The sequence below is a fragment of the Aethalodelphis obliquidens genome, unplaced genomic scaffold (assembly GCF_003676395.1).
Source record: "Aethalodelphis obliquidens isolate GAN/ISIS:26980383/991018 unplaced genomic scaffold, ASM367639v1 scaffold12, whole genome shotgun sequence".
NCBI lineage: Eukaryota > Metazoa > Chordata > Mammalia > Artiodactyla > Delphinidae > Aethalodelphis > Aethalodelphis obliquidens.
Window position 1 is genome coordinate 32,495,652 of NW_020837956.1, and position 17,108 is coordinate 32,512,759.

At 39.7% G+C, this 17,108-nt stretch overlaps 1 protein-coding gene across 1 annotated transcript in view; it reads left to right on the forward strand.

Moving 5' to 3' along the window:
- Nucleotides 1-17,108, forward strand: part of NBAS (NBAS subunit of NRZ tethering complex) — a 287,599-nt gene that overhangs the window by 134,716 nt on the left and 135,775 nt on the right. Inside the window, exons 24-28 of the mRNA XM_027113927.1 lie at nucleotides 8,114-8,174; nucleotides 8,756-8,825; nucleotides 9,165-9,204; nucleotides 9,419-9,532; nucleotides 9,850-9,973. Coding sequence (XP_026969728.1) covers nucleotides 8,114-8,174; nucleotides 8,756-8,825; nucleotides 9,165-9,204; nucleotides 9,419-9,532; nucleotides 9,850-9,973 — 409 coding nt within the window. The remainder of the gene's footprint in view (nucleotides 1-8,113; nucleotides 8,175-8,755; nucleotides 8,826-9,164; nucleotides 9,205-9,418; nucleotides 9,533-9,849; nucleotides 9,974-17,108) is intronic.

A 17,108-nucleotide genomic window follows, 5' to 3' on the forward strand; every position in this document is an offset into this window, starting at 1 on the left:
TGCATTCTTATTTATTTCACACTTAGCTGATGTACAGTATATGAGAAAACATCATTCTAAGGCCCTGTGATAAAAGAGGTGAGGAAGAGAGCATTATGACTTCTGTCCTAAGACACTGAATTTTATGGGAGTGGCAAGCATTCAAGTCATATACTATTAAACATAACTTTTTAAGTTCTTTAATAAAGATACAAAGAGAAATGTTGGTAGAAGACTAAGGAAAGGACAGATAATCTGACAAATAACAGGCGAAAGCATTTATGGAGAAGTTTTGAAAAGAGGTGTTGATGATAATGATTATGATAGCAACTAATATTCCATGCGGTGCTCACATCCTGTCGTGCACTGTTATAGGTACTTTACATATGTGATTTCCTTTAATCCTTGTCACCCTAGGAGATTAGTGCTTTCCTATTCCCATCATATATACTCACACTGAGGCATGAAAATGTTGAAAAAAGAAAAAGTCATTCAGGGTCACAGACCTAGCATGTAAGGGTGCTAGGATTTGAACCCAGGTAGACTGGATCCAGAGTCCCTGTTCATAAGCTCAACTAGGGGTAGACAGAGGAATGTGCACTTTCTCTTATGCCAAAGTCATGCAAAGAGTCAGTAAGATTCTTCAGTGCTGAGTCACCTCCAGTTTCCAAAGGCAGTGGAGACGGTGGCAGAACACGTAGGGCACATTGGGAGGAAGCTGCCTCAGGCACTCATGGTTACGTTTTGCCAATTCCAGGAACTCAAATATGACAGAGGGAAAAGAGAAGAATGATATTTTCAAACTTTGCCTTGTGAGTAGATAAAGAAGACATACAAAGTGTGATTAGATAGGTAGCCTTTTCCTAAAATCTCTTGTCTACTTTTTAACATGGTATATTCAGTATACAATTAGAAATGTACTTCTCTGTCTGTTCAAGACATTTCAGTTTTGGGAGTCTCCTTTTAATAAGAGGACATACTCACATGTGTATCACCAAATGATATCACTTGTTAACTTCTTCATAGAAATGAGTTGACCTAAGGCCAGAATGTAGCAAGGGACCATCAGATAGGTTATCTGCAGTTGCAGAAACTCCAAGAGCAAAAAGACAGATTGTAGAAGCCTCCCAAAAATTTTCACATGCCCGAAGGAAAGAACATGAGCTTTGAAGACAGAGATACATGCTTAGAATCTAGGAGTACCTTTACCACACTAGCTTCAGGTTACTCAAGCGTGAAAGTAAGTGATAAAAAGATAACCTACTGCACAATAGTATTTGAGATCCTCCTGTCCTTATCTGATTCTTAAGAAGGAAAAATAAGTGGGAGCAGTTCAGAAATCACTTTACTCAACGGAACCTGGGTAGTCAGCATAGCACAAAGAAAAAAAAACGCCTCAATCATAATCAAAAGCAAGGTTTGTCAGTGCTTCCTTTTGTTAGTACAGTTTTACTGTAACACAGCCACACCCATTCATTTAAGTATGGCCTGTGTTGATTTTCTGTTACAGTGGCAGAGTTGAACAAGTGTGACAGGGCTCATAAGTCTAAAATATTCACTGTCTGGCTCTTTAGAAAACTTTGCATCCCCTGCTCTGAAAAAAATCTAGAATAGCTATGTTGCCTCACACAATACATTAAGCATTGGAATCAGCAAATGGGAGCCCATAAGCCCCTAGGAATTGTTTTATGACCATAGGACATATGAAAAAAGCAAAATGCATTTCTGAAATTCCTCACTGACAACAACTCTGAAGCTGTATAGGATTTCTAGTTTCTTTTTTTTTTTTTTAACATCTTTATTGGAGTATAATTGCTTTACAATGGTGTGTTAGTTTCTGCTTTATAACAAAATGAATCAGCTATTCATATACATATATCCCCATATCTTCTCCCTCTTGCGTTTCCCTCCCACCCTCCCTCCATATCCCACCCCTCTAGGTGGTCACAAAGCACCGAGCTAATCTCCCTGTGCTGTGTGGCTGATTCCCACTTGCTATCTGTTTTACATTTGGTAGTGTATATATGTCCATGCCACTCTCTCACTTCGTCCCAGCTTACCCTTCCCCCTCCCCGTGTCCTCAAGTCCATTCTCTACGTCTGTGTCTTTATTCCTGTCCTGTCCCTAGGTTCTTCAGAACCATTTTTTGTTTTTGTTTTTGTTTTAGATTTCATATATATGTGTTAGCATATGGTATTTGTTTTTCTCTTTCTGACTTACTTTACTCTGTATGACAGACTCTAGGTCCATCCACCTCACTACAAATAACTCAATTTCGTTTCTTTTTATGGCTGAGTAATATCCCATTGTATATATGTGCCACATCTTCTTTATCCATTCATCTGTCGATGGACACTTAGGTCGCTTCCATGTCCTGGCTATTGTAAATAGAGCTGCAATGAACATTGTGGTACATGACTCTTTTTGAATTATGGTTTTCTCAGGGTATATGCCCAGTAGTGGGATTGCTGGGTCGTATGGTAGTTCTATTTTTAGTTTTTTAAGGACCCTCCATACTGTTCTCCATAGTGGCTGTATCAATTTACATTCCCACCAACAGTGCAGGAGGGTTCCCTTTTCTGCACACCCTCTCCAGCATTTGTTGTTTGTAGATTTTTTGATGATGGCCATTCTGACTGGTGTGAGGTGATACCTCACTGTAGTTTTGATTTGCATTTCTCTAATGATTAGTGACGTTGAGCATCCTTTCATGTGTTTCTTGGCCATCTGTATATCTTCTTTGGAGAAATGTCTATTTAGGTCTTCTGCCCATTTTTGGATTGGGTTGTTTGTTTTTTTGATATGGAGCTGCATGAGCTGCTTGTAAATTTTGGAGATTAATCCTTTGTAAGTTGCTTCATTTGCAAATATTTTCTCCCATTCTGAGGGTTATCTTTTTGTCTTGTTTATGGTTTCCTTTGCTGTGCAAAAAGCTTTTAAGTTTCATTAGGTCCCATTTGTTTATTTTTGGTTTTATTTCCATTTCTCTAGGAGGTGGGTCAGAAAGTATCTTGCTGTGATTTATGTCATAGAGTGTTTGCCTATGTTTTCCTCTAAGAATTTTATAGAGTCTGGCCTTACATTTAGGTCTTTAATCCATTTTGAGTTTATTTTTGTGTATGGTGTTGGGGAGTGTTCTAATTTCTTTCTTTCATATGTAGCTGTCCAGTTTTCCCAGCAGCACTTATTGAAGAGGCTGTCTTTTCTCCATTGTATATTCTTGTCTCCTTTATCAAAAATAAGGTGACCATATGTGCGTGGATCTATCTCTGGACTTTCTATTCTGTTCCATTGATCTATAATTCTGTTTTTGTGCCAGTACCATACTGTCTTGATTACTGTAGCTTTGTAGTATAGTCTGAAGTCCGGGAGCCTGCTTCCTCCAGCTCTGTTTTTCTTTCTCAAGATTGCTTTGGCTATTCGGGGTGTTTTGTGTTTCTCTGCCTATATTTTAATTGGGTATTTGTTTTTTGTGTTGTTGATCTGTTTGAGTTCTTTATATATTTTGGAAATTAACCCTTTATCAGATACATGATTTTCAAATATCCTCTTCCATTTGGTAGGTTGTATTTTCATTTTGTCGATGGTTCCCTTTGTTGCGCAGAGGCTTGTTAGTTTGATATAGTCCCACTTGTTTATTTTTGCTTTTGTTTCCCTTGCCTGAGGAGACAGATCCAGAAAGATATTGCTAGAATGATGTCAAAGAGCGTACTGCCTATGTTTTCTTCTAGGAGTCTTAGAGTTTCAGGTCTTACTCAAGTCTTTAATCCGTTTGGAATTGATTTTTGTGCATGATGTGAAATAGTGGTCTAGTTTCATTCTTTTGCCTGTAGCTGTCCAGTTTTTCCAACACCATTTATTGGAGAGACTGTCCTCTCTCCATTGTGTGTTCTTTGCTCCTTTGCCAGAAATTAGTTGTCCATATATATGTGGGTTTATTTTTAGACTTTTAATTCTGCTTTATTGATCTATGTGTTTCGTTTTCTGCCAATACCAGTTTTAGTGTTTAATGACTGAAATTTGGGTTACAAAATATTTATTCAGGTTTTTAAAAAATAGCACTAACAAAAAGAAAAAGGCCTATACTGGAATGTAAAATAAATTATCATTTTTTACATTTCTTTCTTTATTTTATTAATACTTTATTTTTTAGAGGAGCTTTAGGTTTATAGAAAAATTGAGTAGAAAGTACAGAGTTCCCATATATTCCCCTCACTTTCTGCCCTACCCACTAGTTATCCCTATTATTAACATCTTGCATTTGAGTGGTATGTTAGTTACAATTGATGAATCAAGATGTCTTTCAGTGGGCAAATGGATTAATAAACAGTGGTACATCCACACAATGGAATATTACTGAACTCCAGAAAAGAAATGAGCAATCAAACCATGAAAAGGTGTGGAGGAACCTTAAATGCATATTACTAAGTTAACGAAACCAGTCTGAGAAGGCTATATACTGTTTGATTCCCATCATGTGACATTCTGGAAAAAGAAAAATGATGGAAACAGTAAAAAGATCAGTGATTGCCAGGGGTTGGTGGTAGAGAGATGAATAGATGGAACACAGAGAATTTTTAAGGCAGTGAAAATACTCTGTATGATACCATAATGATGGGTACCTGTCAGTCTACTTTGGTCCAAACACACAGAAAGTAAACCCCAAGAGTGAACCCTAATGTAAACTGTGAACACTGAGTGATAATGGTGTGTCAGTATAGGTTCACTGATTGTAACAAAGGTGCTACCCTGCTGGGGGATGTTGGTAACGGGGGAGGCTGTGCATGTGTGGGGACCGGGGTGATGTGGGGAATCTCTGTACTTTCTGCTCATTTTTGCTGTCAACCTAAAACTGCTCTAAAAAAGAAAGTCTGTTAAAAACAAAACCAAAGTTAGCACTTTCTGAAATATGATTTTTTTAAGTCTAATTATAATTCCTAGACATCTTGATTTCTGTTTTAGTAATCAAGAATAATTATAAAGATTTGCTGTGCACCTGAAACTGTTACAAAATTGTTAATCAGCTGTACCCCAATATAAAATAAGAAGTTAAAAAAATGAATAATTATAAAGAAAGGAAAGTGATTTGGGGATGCTTTATTTAGTTGGCTGTATACCCTTTCATCTCTTTGATTTATTTAAAAACACTTATAGTAGGGGTATTGTTCTTTAGCTTCATTTTATGTATTGACGTTTCATGTGGCTTATGCTTTAATCAAAGTGGTATCTGGCATAGTTTTATCTTTTTCATTTTTACAGGTTAAACTGATGTAGTGCTACTTCTTCCTTAGCGCCTATAAATAGCTTTTGGAAATCTTGTTTGTTGGTTTAGGAAAATGTGTACATATAGTGGTGAAATTTATCTATTGGGGGCTTGGGGTATATGGTATAATTCTGTAAGTTGTTACCAGAGCCTACTTTAAGGTGTCAGTAATTTGATTTTCAAACATGTTTACTTCAGTGGTTATTTTGGAAAGCAACAACGTCAAAGTTGATATTAGAAACACAGATCTGGATCGCAAAATTGGTTGAGTGTGTTACAAATTGCTAATGTACTATGTGTTCAGACTATTGCCCAAAGTTGTGCTTTACATATCACGTTTCTTCATACTTTCTGAGATTTTCTGAGTTTTTAAGAACTTGGTATACAAGTAGGTGTGGCTTTTCCGACATTAATTGTCCTTTTGTTGAGGTATTGCTGGATCCCTTCCCTTTTGCCTCATGCCTTATCTACCTGTAGTTTCCTCCCTTATTTTTATTTGCGCCACTCTTTTCAACTGAACATGCAGTTCTTCCTTTTTCACCTCTTCACCTGTTAATCTCTGAGTCCTGGAAGGGCTTTGGGTGGATCTGTGATATCGCTTGGCATTTTTTCTTTATGCTGCGTGACTGTTTCCTCTCCCCGTTTCCTCCTTTCCTCGCACCAATGCTTCCTTCATCATTCTCAGCAGTGATTTTGCTTTGTATTTCATGGTGAAAGTTGAGAAATCACTTCCATTTGCCCTACTCTTTCCAGTTTTCCCACAGGAAGAGGTCTCTCTTGCATTCTCCTGAACTTCTTTCTTTACCCGTACCCTGGATTCCACACCGCCCCCTGCTCAGGATTGTTCTAGCAGTCATTTTTTCTCTCTCTCCTGTATCTTTAACCTCTGGTCTATTACCCCCCTGCCTTTTTTTGGACGTAAAAAGTTCAAATCACTCCTATTTCATATATATATATATATATATATACACACACACACACACATGTATATATATACATGAAATAGGAGTGTATATATATATATATATATATATATATATACACGTGTATATATATACACATGTATATACTCAGAGACTTATATTTATATATAAATTAGAGCCATTTTCTCCCTAGCTTCCGTTTTATCTGTCTTCTTTCCATCGCAGCTCAGCTCAGAGGTAGCCACTCTGCCCTTTGCAATCACTTCCTCAGTGTTTGTTTACTCCTCGTTTCCCTGGTGTCTGGCTACTCCTGTCACTCCGCGGAAACTCCATCAGTAAGGCTCCCTGCTCGCCTTTTAATGTCAGATCGCCTTCATTTGGTGTTTAACAACATTGTCCTTTGACACTACTGCTTCCTTTTCCTTGCAATCTCTTCTCCTTAGGCTTCTGTGATGTCATTTCGCTTTCTTCATTGTCTTTGTCTTAGTTGTTCATGTTCCTCTCCGCAGTGTGGCTCAGAGTCTTTGGCTTGTCCCTTAAATATTGCTGTCCCCCCAGGGGGCTATTCTTGTCACTAGTAGAGAGTCTTCTGGTATTAGTAATTGCAGTTCTCCTAACTAGTCTGCTTACTTTCAGCCCAGTCCATTTCCAGTCCATTCATATTTCATTTGTCATTCATTCAATAAATACTGAGTATTCTTTCCAAAGTGTAAGTCTATTATGACATGCCTCAGCTGAAAATCCTTTAAATTTGCATTTTGGGGTAAACTGCAAATTCCTTAGCTCAGCAAGCAATGTTCTTTTTTATCTGGCCCTTCTCTGCTACTCTAGCCTCGTTTTTCATCACTTCACTTCATACCTTCTTTTCAGTTTATGGAACTAATCGTACTTCCTAACATTCATGCATCTCTGCCTTCCATGCTGTTCTCCTGCGCTTCTTCTTTCTTTACTTACTAATATCCACTGATGCTTTAAAACCCATTTTAAGTGTTCTCCCCTCTGGGAGACTTCGTGACTCTCCGGTTGGGCTCCTTGCCCTCTTCTTTGAGATCCCAGGCACCCTCACTCCACTTCAATCATTAATTTACCAGATTGTGTTTCCCTACAAGATGGAGACATCTTTGAAGGAAGAGACCTCATCTTATTCAGTTTTGTATTCCTGACACTTAGAATGGTGTTCAGTTCATAGTAGGTTCTCAATAAATAATTGCTTTTCTAGGAGTAAGGGAGCAAGTAAGGAGAAGTATAAGGCGCTGGGGGTTAAGGCCACATTAGATGATTTTGCTGTCAATCAGAATATGTCCATTTTATAAACCTGACCAAGTGATGGGCGTGAAATTGCTGTGTATTGAGCATCTGCAGAAAGATTATTCTTTGTTTTGTTGTAAGGGAGGTCTAAGTAGTTGAATTGGGACAGAGAAGGTTGAATTAATCAGTTAATCGTTCAGCAAGAGTTTATTGAATGTCATCTATAGGGAGGACTTGTGGAAGGAGAGGTACTGTACAGGACTGTGGAAGCCACGCATTCTTTTTGGGGCAGAGTGGTATAGTGAAAATAGGTTAATTTGACATTATCACTACCTAGCTATGTTTTTTTATTTTTATTTTTTTCCTGCTTGTTATTGTTCTGAGAATTAAATAGACAAATATATGTAAACAGCTCAGTAAACTGTAATGCTCTACAAATTGAAGATGGTTGTCTTTCTTTTATTTTTATTTTCAGTATTTCTTGGTGATTATTTGATTCTTTTGGGACAGTTTGGTGCTAATATATTTCATAAAGAAGTCTGATGTTTTTGTACTGAATAAAAAAGTATGTAGTAATGCAGTTTTATATAAAATGATTATAAGGATTATTGCTAGATTCTATACTAGAGGCTTTTACTTTAGAATATATGGAAAAGAAAGATATAATACTCAGAGACTTACTGTTGCCTTTCCATTTTAGGTTGACTGTGCATTGTCACTTATTCGACTTGGAATGGAGCATCTCTCTTCCAGGACTCCAGGTGAGAGATGTTGGTGGTTTGGATTAGGGTAGCCATGAAGGAAGTGGGAAGTGTTTGGTTGAGGGATGTATTTTGTGGACCTGATGATGGTCTGAATGTGGGATATGCAGGAAAGAGAACTAAGGATGATCGCCCAGAAGAAACCACTTACTGACATGCAGTGGGCTTGACTTTGGGTTAAGTCTGTGCATCTCTCTTCGTTTCATGTATCACACTGGATTATGGTTAGGGTTACTTTTCTGTCTCACCTGTTGGGGTGTTTTGAGGGTCTATGTCTCAGATGAGGTGTTGGATACTGTGCCTAATGTATAGTTTCTAGTAAGTGTCAGTTGTAACTTCTAACATCATTTGCAGCAGGACCTTGGTTGTTTCCGGAGGCTATGCTTGGCCTAAAGTAAGTGCTTAATAAACTTTGGAGGAATGGGTGAATATCTTCTACTTGGCTTTCCAATAAGGGGCTCTTTACAATCTATTTGAGGAGAGCAAAACATAAAGACAGTTAACCATGGTAGGGATACTATAATACTGCTAATGAGGAATACTGATGACCAGTCTTATGAAGGCATCTGTGTGGGTTGTAGTTGTGGACGAGGTGGGAGTGATGCAGGGGGCCCAGTCGTACCTTGTCTCCATCTGGTGCGGTTTCAGCAGGTGCGGTCTGAGGTGGGCCTGGAAGGAGAGGTGGGCAGTCAGCATGGACCATTACCCTCATAATGGAAGAAGGGCATAGTGGCCGGTAGGATGCATAAAGTAGATGGTTTAGTTGGTGTGGAGAGTTAGTCTTTAAAGCTAATTAACATTTAATAAGTTTGAATGTTATTCTCTGCAGTTGAGATTGAATACTGTTGACTGCGTTATTCAGAGCTACTGAAGGATTTGGGAGCAAGGGAACAGTATGCACAGAATGATGTTCTGGAAAGGTTATTCTGACTGTTGTATAGAATGTTGGCCATGTGTGTAACACCGATTGCTTCGATGTTTCTGATTCAGTGATATCAAAGTGACCAGGAAAATCAAAAGGCCCTTCAGGGTAAGGTTGAAGTGCTGCGCTTAGAATATGGTGATTATTCTCACATTCTCCGCTGGATATCGGTGTCACTCTGACACTCTCTCTTTGGATCACACATGCACATTGATGCGTTTCTCCTGAAATCTGTTTGTTCTGTCTTCCTTCCCTTCCTCCTCCACCTCCCCTCCCAGGTCTCTTTCTTTTTATCCAGTGTTCTTCACTTTGTTCTGTTTAGGGACAAGAATTTGGTGGTGCTTATCGAATTGGAACCAGAGCCAATGAAGGCCTAGAAAAACAAGGCTGTCATCCTTTTTACGAATCTGTCATCTCCAATCCCTTTGTTGTAGAGGTAAGGTACAGTGTGCCTAAGAACACGGATTTAGCTGTCATGGTGTTGTGGGCATTTTACAATGAACAAAACTTACAATTTTCCTAAAATGTACTTCTTTTGCTTTGTTCTTACTCATGTTGTTCATTGGTTTTATGTGATTTGTTTCATATACAACATGTTATGAGACTAAAATCTATTTATAATTTTACATAAAATAACGTGCTTCAGTAATTCAAGTTACCAGAAGATAAAATTCCTGTCATTATGTTTTCTAAGAATATCTTTATAGAGAAAAAGACACCCTACCAAATGGTGTAACTGCTTCTTTTGTCTAGTCTGAAGTGACCTATGGCACCTATCAGCATGTCCCGGTAGAAAGCTTTGCAGAAGTATTGCTGAGAACTGGGAAACTGGCAGAGACTAAAACTGAAGGAGAAGAAGTATTTCCAACAACGGAAGGTATGAAAGAAGGTTCTAGTTCCCCAACAGTGTGTAACTTATATTAGGAGAATAGTAGATGAGACTGTATAAATGAAGGAGAGTTGGGAAAAACAATAACGTTTTCAGTAATTTTGAATGGCTTAACTTGACACCATCATTTATACATCTGTTTATTCATTGATTTAAATCATTTATGGAGTATCTACTCTTTTCTGGATACTTACCAATTGAGGATTTAAAAGGTAAATAAGATATAATTCCTATCTTAAGGTTGCTAATTATGTAAAGTGATTCTTATAGTGAATGATATAAAGTGCTCAATAAATATTTCCTTTTTTCCTGCTTTTATGGATTAGTTAAGAATGTTTAAGTGCTTGTTTCATGGAATGTAGTTGTATATTTCATCTTAAGACTTTTCTGCATGGTGACATATCTTTCCATGTGAAATTTTTTGAAAAGAATGAAATGTATGCAAGTTTACCAAAGACAACTTGCCATTTGTACTTTTTTCCTCTTTAGCCTCCTTCTTTTCAAGGTTCCAGGGTAATTGTCTTGACTTTTTTTGTTTTTTTTCAATTTTCCCTCTCTCTCTGCTCTACCATCCTTAGTGGGTACCTCAGGATTTAAAGGCTACTGGGGCTCGAGCTACCTTGTCTATATTCCAGGCATCAGTAAGGAGGAAAGCGGGGCGGGAAAAACAGTTTTCTTGGCAGTCCTGTCCAGGACTTCCACTTACCTATTGCTGGCTACATCTAACTGCCAGTGAGCCTGGATGATGCTGTCTCTTTTTTTTTTTTTTTTTGCGTTCCGCTGGCCTCTCACTGTTTTGGCCTCTCCCATTGCGGAGCACAGGCTCCGGACGCGCAGGCTCAGCGGCCATGGCTTACGGGCCCAGCCGCTCCGCGGCATGTGGGATCTTCCCGGATCGGGGCACGAACCCGTGTCCCCTGCATCGGCAGGTGGACTCTCAACCACTGCGCCACCAGGGAAGCCCGATGCTGTCTCTTAATGGAGCACATTGCTGTGTGGAATAAAACTTGGGGAAATGTGTGTGGGGAATAGAACTGCCATGTTCCCAGAAACCTGATGCTATAACTTATTTTTATTTTTTAATTTAATTAATTAATTAATTTATTTTGCGGTACGCGGGCCTCTCACTGTTGTGGCCTCTCCCGTTGCGGAGCTCAGGCTCAGTGGCCATGGCTCACGGGCCCAGCATCTTCGTGGCATGTGGGATCTTCCCGGACCGGGGCACGAACCCGTGTCCCCTGCATCGGCAGGCGGACTCTCAACCACTGCGCCACCAGGGAAGCCCGAAGACACTATTTTTGTCTTCAGTGGGCTTGCAGTCAAGTGAGGAGACAAATTTATGGGTAAGCGCTAAGACAGGCAAACACAAGAGGCATTGGGATGACAGACGTATGACCGCTGAGTGAAGAGGGCGTGTGAAGAGGCCTCCTGGAGCGGGTGGTATTTGATCTGAGTTTTGAAGGATGAATAAGAGTATAGTACATGAAAAAGGGGGGAATTTGAGAGGGAGATGTGTTAGGAGAGGCAGAAGGGGGATATTTTAGGTAGAGGGAAGAAGATGCACAGAAGCAAAGAAGATAGGCATCATGATTTTTCAGGGATTTGTGTGTTACTCTCATACCCGGAGAGGAGAGACAGTGTGGGCAACCAGTGAAGAAATGAGGCAGCAGTTGGCTGGAAGGAACACGGGTGCTGAGTTAAACATTTTAAATGAACCTGCTACTGAATGCTATGGGGGTTTCAAGCAGAAGAATATTATTCAGTTTCCTTATCTGTACAGTGGGCATAACAGCCTGTATGTTCCACCTCTGGATTGTTGCTCTTTAGTGGTGATGATGGGGCCCTGTCTGCGCACCTTTTCCTAAAGGCTAGTCCTGCCCTGCACTGACTTCCTTGCCATTGGCCATCTCGTACCTTAGTCCATCCAATTATGATTTCACCTTGTTTTCAAGGCCTGTTGCCATAGCTCTCCATGCTGGTTGCACATTCGAATCACTTAGGGTATTTTTAAGAAATACTGAAGCCTGGGATCCAACGTAGACCATTTATTTCAGAATCCCTGAAGTGGGGTCCAAACACATCAGATACCTTTTACAGTTCCTCAGGCGATTCAGTTGTGAAGCCGTGGTTAAGACCCTTTGGATGTTTCACGAAAGATAACAGATTCTTTCCAACCGTCATATGTCTGTTCTTCAAACTCTGACACACCTGCTTCCTGGCAGCCTGGAGAAAGCCACCTGTATCTTTTATGTCTGTGTCTGGTCTTTTCAGCTTAAGGGTAGTATCCTGAGTGCTGTATCTATTTCTAACGCTTTTACCAGGGTTTTCTATATGATAGGTGCGAAATCAGTTTCTCTTCACAATGATGAGAGTAGGTACAGTACGTGCATGACAGTTATTGGGACAGGAATTGAGACTATGCTTTTGGTGAATCTGAATCCAAGTGCCCAGAGATGTGTGTTCTATTCTTAGTACTGTAGTGTCTGTGAGATTTTAGTGGGATTTTAGGGATTTTCTTTCTGCCCCAGTGTTTCTTCAAATTGTCCTTTTTGACAGATTTTAATATCCCATCATGGGAAGAACCCAAGTTCATTAAAATATTAAAAAAAATTTTTTTCTAATATTGTTGAATAGGAAAAACATTTCAGAGTACCTACTGTGTATATTAAGAATGGAACTTTTTAAATATAGAGGTGATTTTAATATAAATCATCCCTTTAATTTACATTTGGGTTTATGAAATTATGAAGCATTTTCATAAACTCTCACATTTGATATCTCCTTTTTTTTGCAGATAAACAGGCAACTTTATTATAAAGTAGGTACAAATAAAATGTGATCTTATAGGTCTGATACATTAGAATACTAGATGTTTCATTTTTTTAAAAAGTACATTTAGATATTTATTCCTAACCCTTGAAATTTATAATAAGTCAGTCAACAGACTATGGCCATACCCTTCCCTGCATGCCTTTTGTTGCATCTGTTAAATGGCATTCTGAGTTGAATGAACCTGACATGTGTGGTGTATCTCTTTTTATTCACTTCCAATTTTATTGAAATATAATTGACATATATAGCACTGTATGAATTTAAGGTGTACAGTGTAATGATCTGACTTACATACGTCATGAAATGATTATCAAAATAAGTTTAGTGAACACTCATCATCTCATATAGATAGGAAATAAAGGAAAAATTAAAAAAAAATTTTTCCTTGTGATGAGAACTCTTAGGATTTACCCTCTTAATAACTTTCCTATGTAATGTACAGCAGTGTTGATTATATTAATCATGTTGTACATTGCATTCCTAGTACTTATGTATAAGGGGAAGTTTGTACTGCTTTTTAACTAGTTTCATCTAATTCTCTGTCCCGCTACCCACCGCCTCTGGTAACCACAAATCTGATCTCTTTTTCAATGAGTTTGCTTGTTTTTGAAGTATAATTGACCTACAACACTGTCAGTTCCCGGTATACAGCATAGTGATTTGATACTCCTGTATATTACAAAATGATCAACATGTTTGATTTCTCTTGATAATGCTAATATATTTGAGACAGATATCTCTGGCTATTTTATAATATCAAATATTTGTCAGAAAGTCAGCAGATATGATGAATGATATAGGTTAAATGACCCAAATTAAAAATCGTAAAAATGGGACTCCTGACTTTGGTTCAGAAGTAGGTCACGGTACAAATTAAACTTCCCAACATGAGCTGAGTTTTCAGGATTTTTTAATAAAGTTGATGAAAAGGTTTTTATGGAGACTAGCTGAAGAAAACTGATCATTATTTATTTAGCTAAATGAATGATTTAATGGCTAATGATTTCCAAATCAATAATATGGGCAGCCTTCCTCTGTGAATTTAGTTCTGGAATTAAATTTATCATAGAGTGCTTTCCAGAGGCACTTCCTTTGCAGAGAATTAGTGCTTGGAGGCTTAAGACGTAGCTTTCATCTGATTTTGGCTGTATAACTTGTTTAGAAAATGCATTGTATTCAAGGTTAGAGAATAAGCACTGCAGATTAAATTCATACACTCTGCTAAATGTAGGGCAGGCCTTTTTTGGGGAAAAGAAAAAAAAAACTTAAATGGCAATGTAAAATCACTGTGACCCAGTCTGTGGCCAGCCTGACATCTGGTGGGTCCCAGTGAAAGCCCGTGGGATCTGGTCTACTTCAGATCCTCATTGATCATTTTGTCCTGCGTCGCATCAGATGGCTCACAGATTCAGACTCTGAGAAGCTTCCCGTACGTGGGGGCTTGATTTCCACTTTGCAAGAATAATTGAGCCTCAGTGAGGGCTGCTGGGAAAGTTCGGGTGGTGTGAAGTGTGGGCAGTCATCGTGTCTCTCCCCACTCCCTTCCCCCCTGGTCCCTCCACCATCAGTTTCCTTCAACAATTCGGTTATTAGTCAGGAGGGGTTCTGGGTTGTAGGGATTGATGAGCTGTGATCTGGCTGTGGGGGAGAAAGATGTCACCAGATGACTTCAACAGTTGTGTTAAGGATTAGGGAAGAGATATGATCCCTTCCCTTTCAACCTGGGGACGTAGGGGACTGTGGTGTCCCCGATGCCAGTGATTGTGGTCTTTCTAGTCTTGGAGCAGTGGGGAGGTCATGGGCTTTGTGTGGCCGGAACCTCAGCTGCCTTAGTGCTGGAGATGAGGCGTGTGTACTCTTGTCTACAAGGATCTTTCAGGAAACCCCATTTGGGAAAAAAAATAACTGACGGGGAGCTTGAGCATTTGGCACTGTTTTCAGAGAGGAGTTTTTTCTCTTTTCTTCCCCAAATATTTTATTAAGGGAATTTTCAAATGCGCAGAAAAGTTGAGAAAATTCTACAGCGAACTCCCACATACTTCTCCACCTAGATTCTACGGCGAACATTTTACTATACTTGCTCTAGTCCATCCACCAACTCCAGCTGCTTTGCTGACATGTTTCAAAGTTGTTGGCATCATTACACTTCACCCCTTGACACTGCGCTGTGCATATCTTTGACTAGAGTCAGCATTTCTTAACTTTTTTGTGCGATAACATCTGCAAACAATGGAATACAAAAATCTTAAGTGTAGACGGAAGGTTGGTGAGTTTTGACAAGTGCAGCACCTGTGTAACCCTGACTCCTCTCAAGATACGGAACATTTCTATCACCCCAGAAAGTTGATGCCTCTTTCCTGAAAACACCCACCCGACACTCCCAGTCAGGTGACAAATGTTTGGATTTTCCCCGCTGTAGATCAGTTTTGACTGTTCTAGAATTCATTCAGTGGAATCATGCAGGATGTGTTCTTTTGTGTAAAACTTGAGGTTTATCTGCATCTATCAGTAGGTTTTTATTTTCTTTCTTCTCTTTTTTTGTTTTTACAAAGCTGTTTTTTTTTTAATTTATTTATTTTATTTATTTATTTTTGGCTGTGTTGGGTCTTCGTTGCTGCGTGGGGGCTTTCTCTAGTTGCGGCGAGCAGGGGCTACTCTTCGTTGCGGTGCGTGGGCTTCTCATTGCGGTGTCTTCTCTTGTTGTGGAGCACGGGCTCTAGGTGCGTGGGCTTCAGTAGTTGTGGCTCATGGGCTCAGTAGTTGTGGCTCGTGGGCTCCAGAGCGCAGGCTCAGTAGTTGTGGCGCACGGGCTTAGTTGCTCCGCGGCATGTGGGATCTTCCCGGACCAGGGCTCGAACCTGTGTCCGCTGCATTGGCAGGCGGATTCTTAACCACTGTGCCACCAAGGAAGCCCTTTTTTGTTGTTTTTTAATGACTGAGAAGTATTCCATTGTATGAATATACCACAGTTTACCCATTCTTCTGTTAAGGGACATGAAGGCTTTTTCCAGTTGATGGTTATTATGAAAAAGCTGCTGTGAACTCTTGTACAGTGTTTCTGTGGACCTGTGTTTTTACTTCTCTGGGATAACTATCTAAGGGTAGACTTGCTGGGCCAAAGATTATGGATTTGTTTAGTTTTATAAGAAACTATCAGACCTCTCTTACTTGTCAGCAGTCGTGGTTTTTCTGGGCTCTGGTTCTTTAAGACTTCAGGTTCTCTATCCGAATTTTACCTGCCTGGCAAGGAACAGACAGGAGCTTGCCCTCAGGATAGAAGCTGTAAAAATGGGAAATCACCGGTGCCATGTCATGTTTCCAAATGGCATCTACCCTCCAGTCTCTGTCTGCTTTCGGTGCCTCTCCAGTGCCTTCTGATACTTGCCTTTTGTGCTTTATCTAGAGTTTATAGTCTTCATCTGCACAAGGACTGTACCAGTAACAGAACCCAATCACAGAAGAATTTAAATAGAATTTATTATTCTGGATTTCGCTGGAGTTCATCCTATGACAGTAGGGCAAAAGTCTGAGTCATAGTTCCCCAGAGAAGGGAAATAGGCCAGGTGCCTTTCTCTTAGGATTAATCCTGAGGAGTCAATTCATATGAGTGAAGGTTTACCCTGTGGAGTGGATTTTGGACTTACCCCAACCTTAAGGGATCTTCATCTTGTGTAGTTAAAATAGATGTCAAGAAGCCTCTTGAGAAATGGGCCAAATGGACGTTCACGTGGGTGAGTTGTGCCGGCTAAGTAGCAGTCCTGGTCGAGTTGCTGCAGTGAGGACTTGGCTTAAAGTGAGAATTTGAAAAATACGTGGCAATTCGGCAACAGCTATGAAAATTATGGCTGCGGGTATTGTTTAACCTAATAATTCTGCTTCTAGGAATTTATCCTGTGAATTCACACACATGAAAAATATGGCATATGTTCATTGCTTGCAATAGCATAATATTGTCGACAGCCTGGTACATATTAACAAGAAGAGATATCTAATTTTGTATGTCTTGTTTCCTGTCTGTATTAGTCAGCTTGGGCTGCCATAACAAAATACCATAGACCAAGTGGCTTAAACAACAGAAATTTAGTCTCACAGTTTGGAGACTGGAAATCAGGGTGCCAGTGTTTTTGGGTTCTGGTAGTGACCTCTTCCTGGCTAGCACATGGCTGTCTTCTCACTGTGTCTTTACATCAGGACAGGGGGCGGGGGAGGGAGGGAGTGGGGAGAAAGAGTAGAGTGTTTACAAGTGAACTCTGATGTCTCCTCTTATAAGGGCACTAACCCCATCATGAGG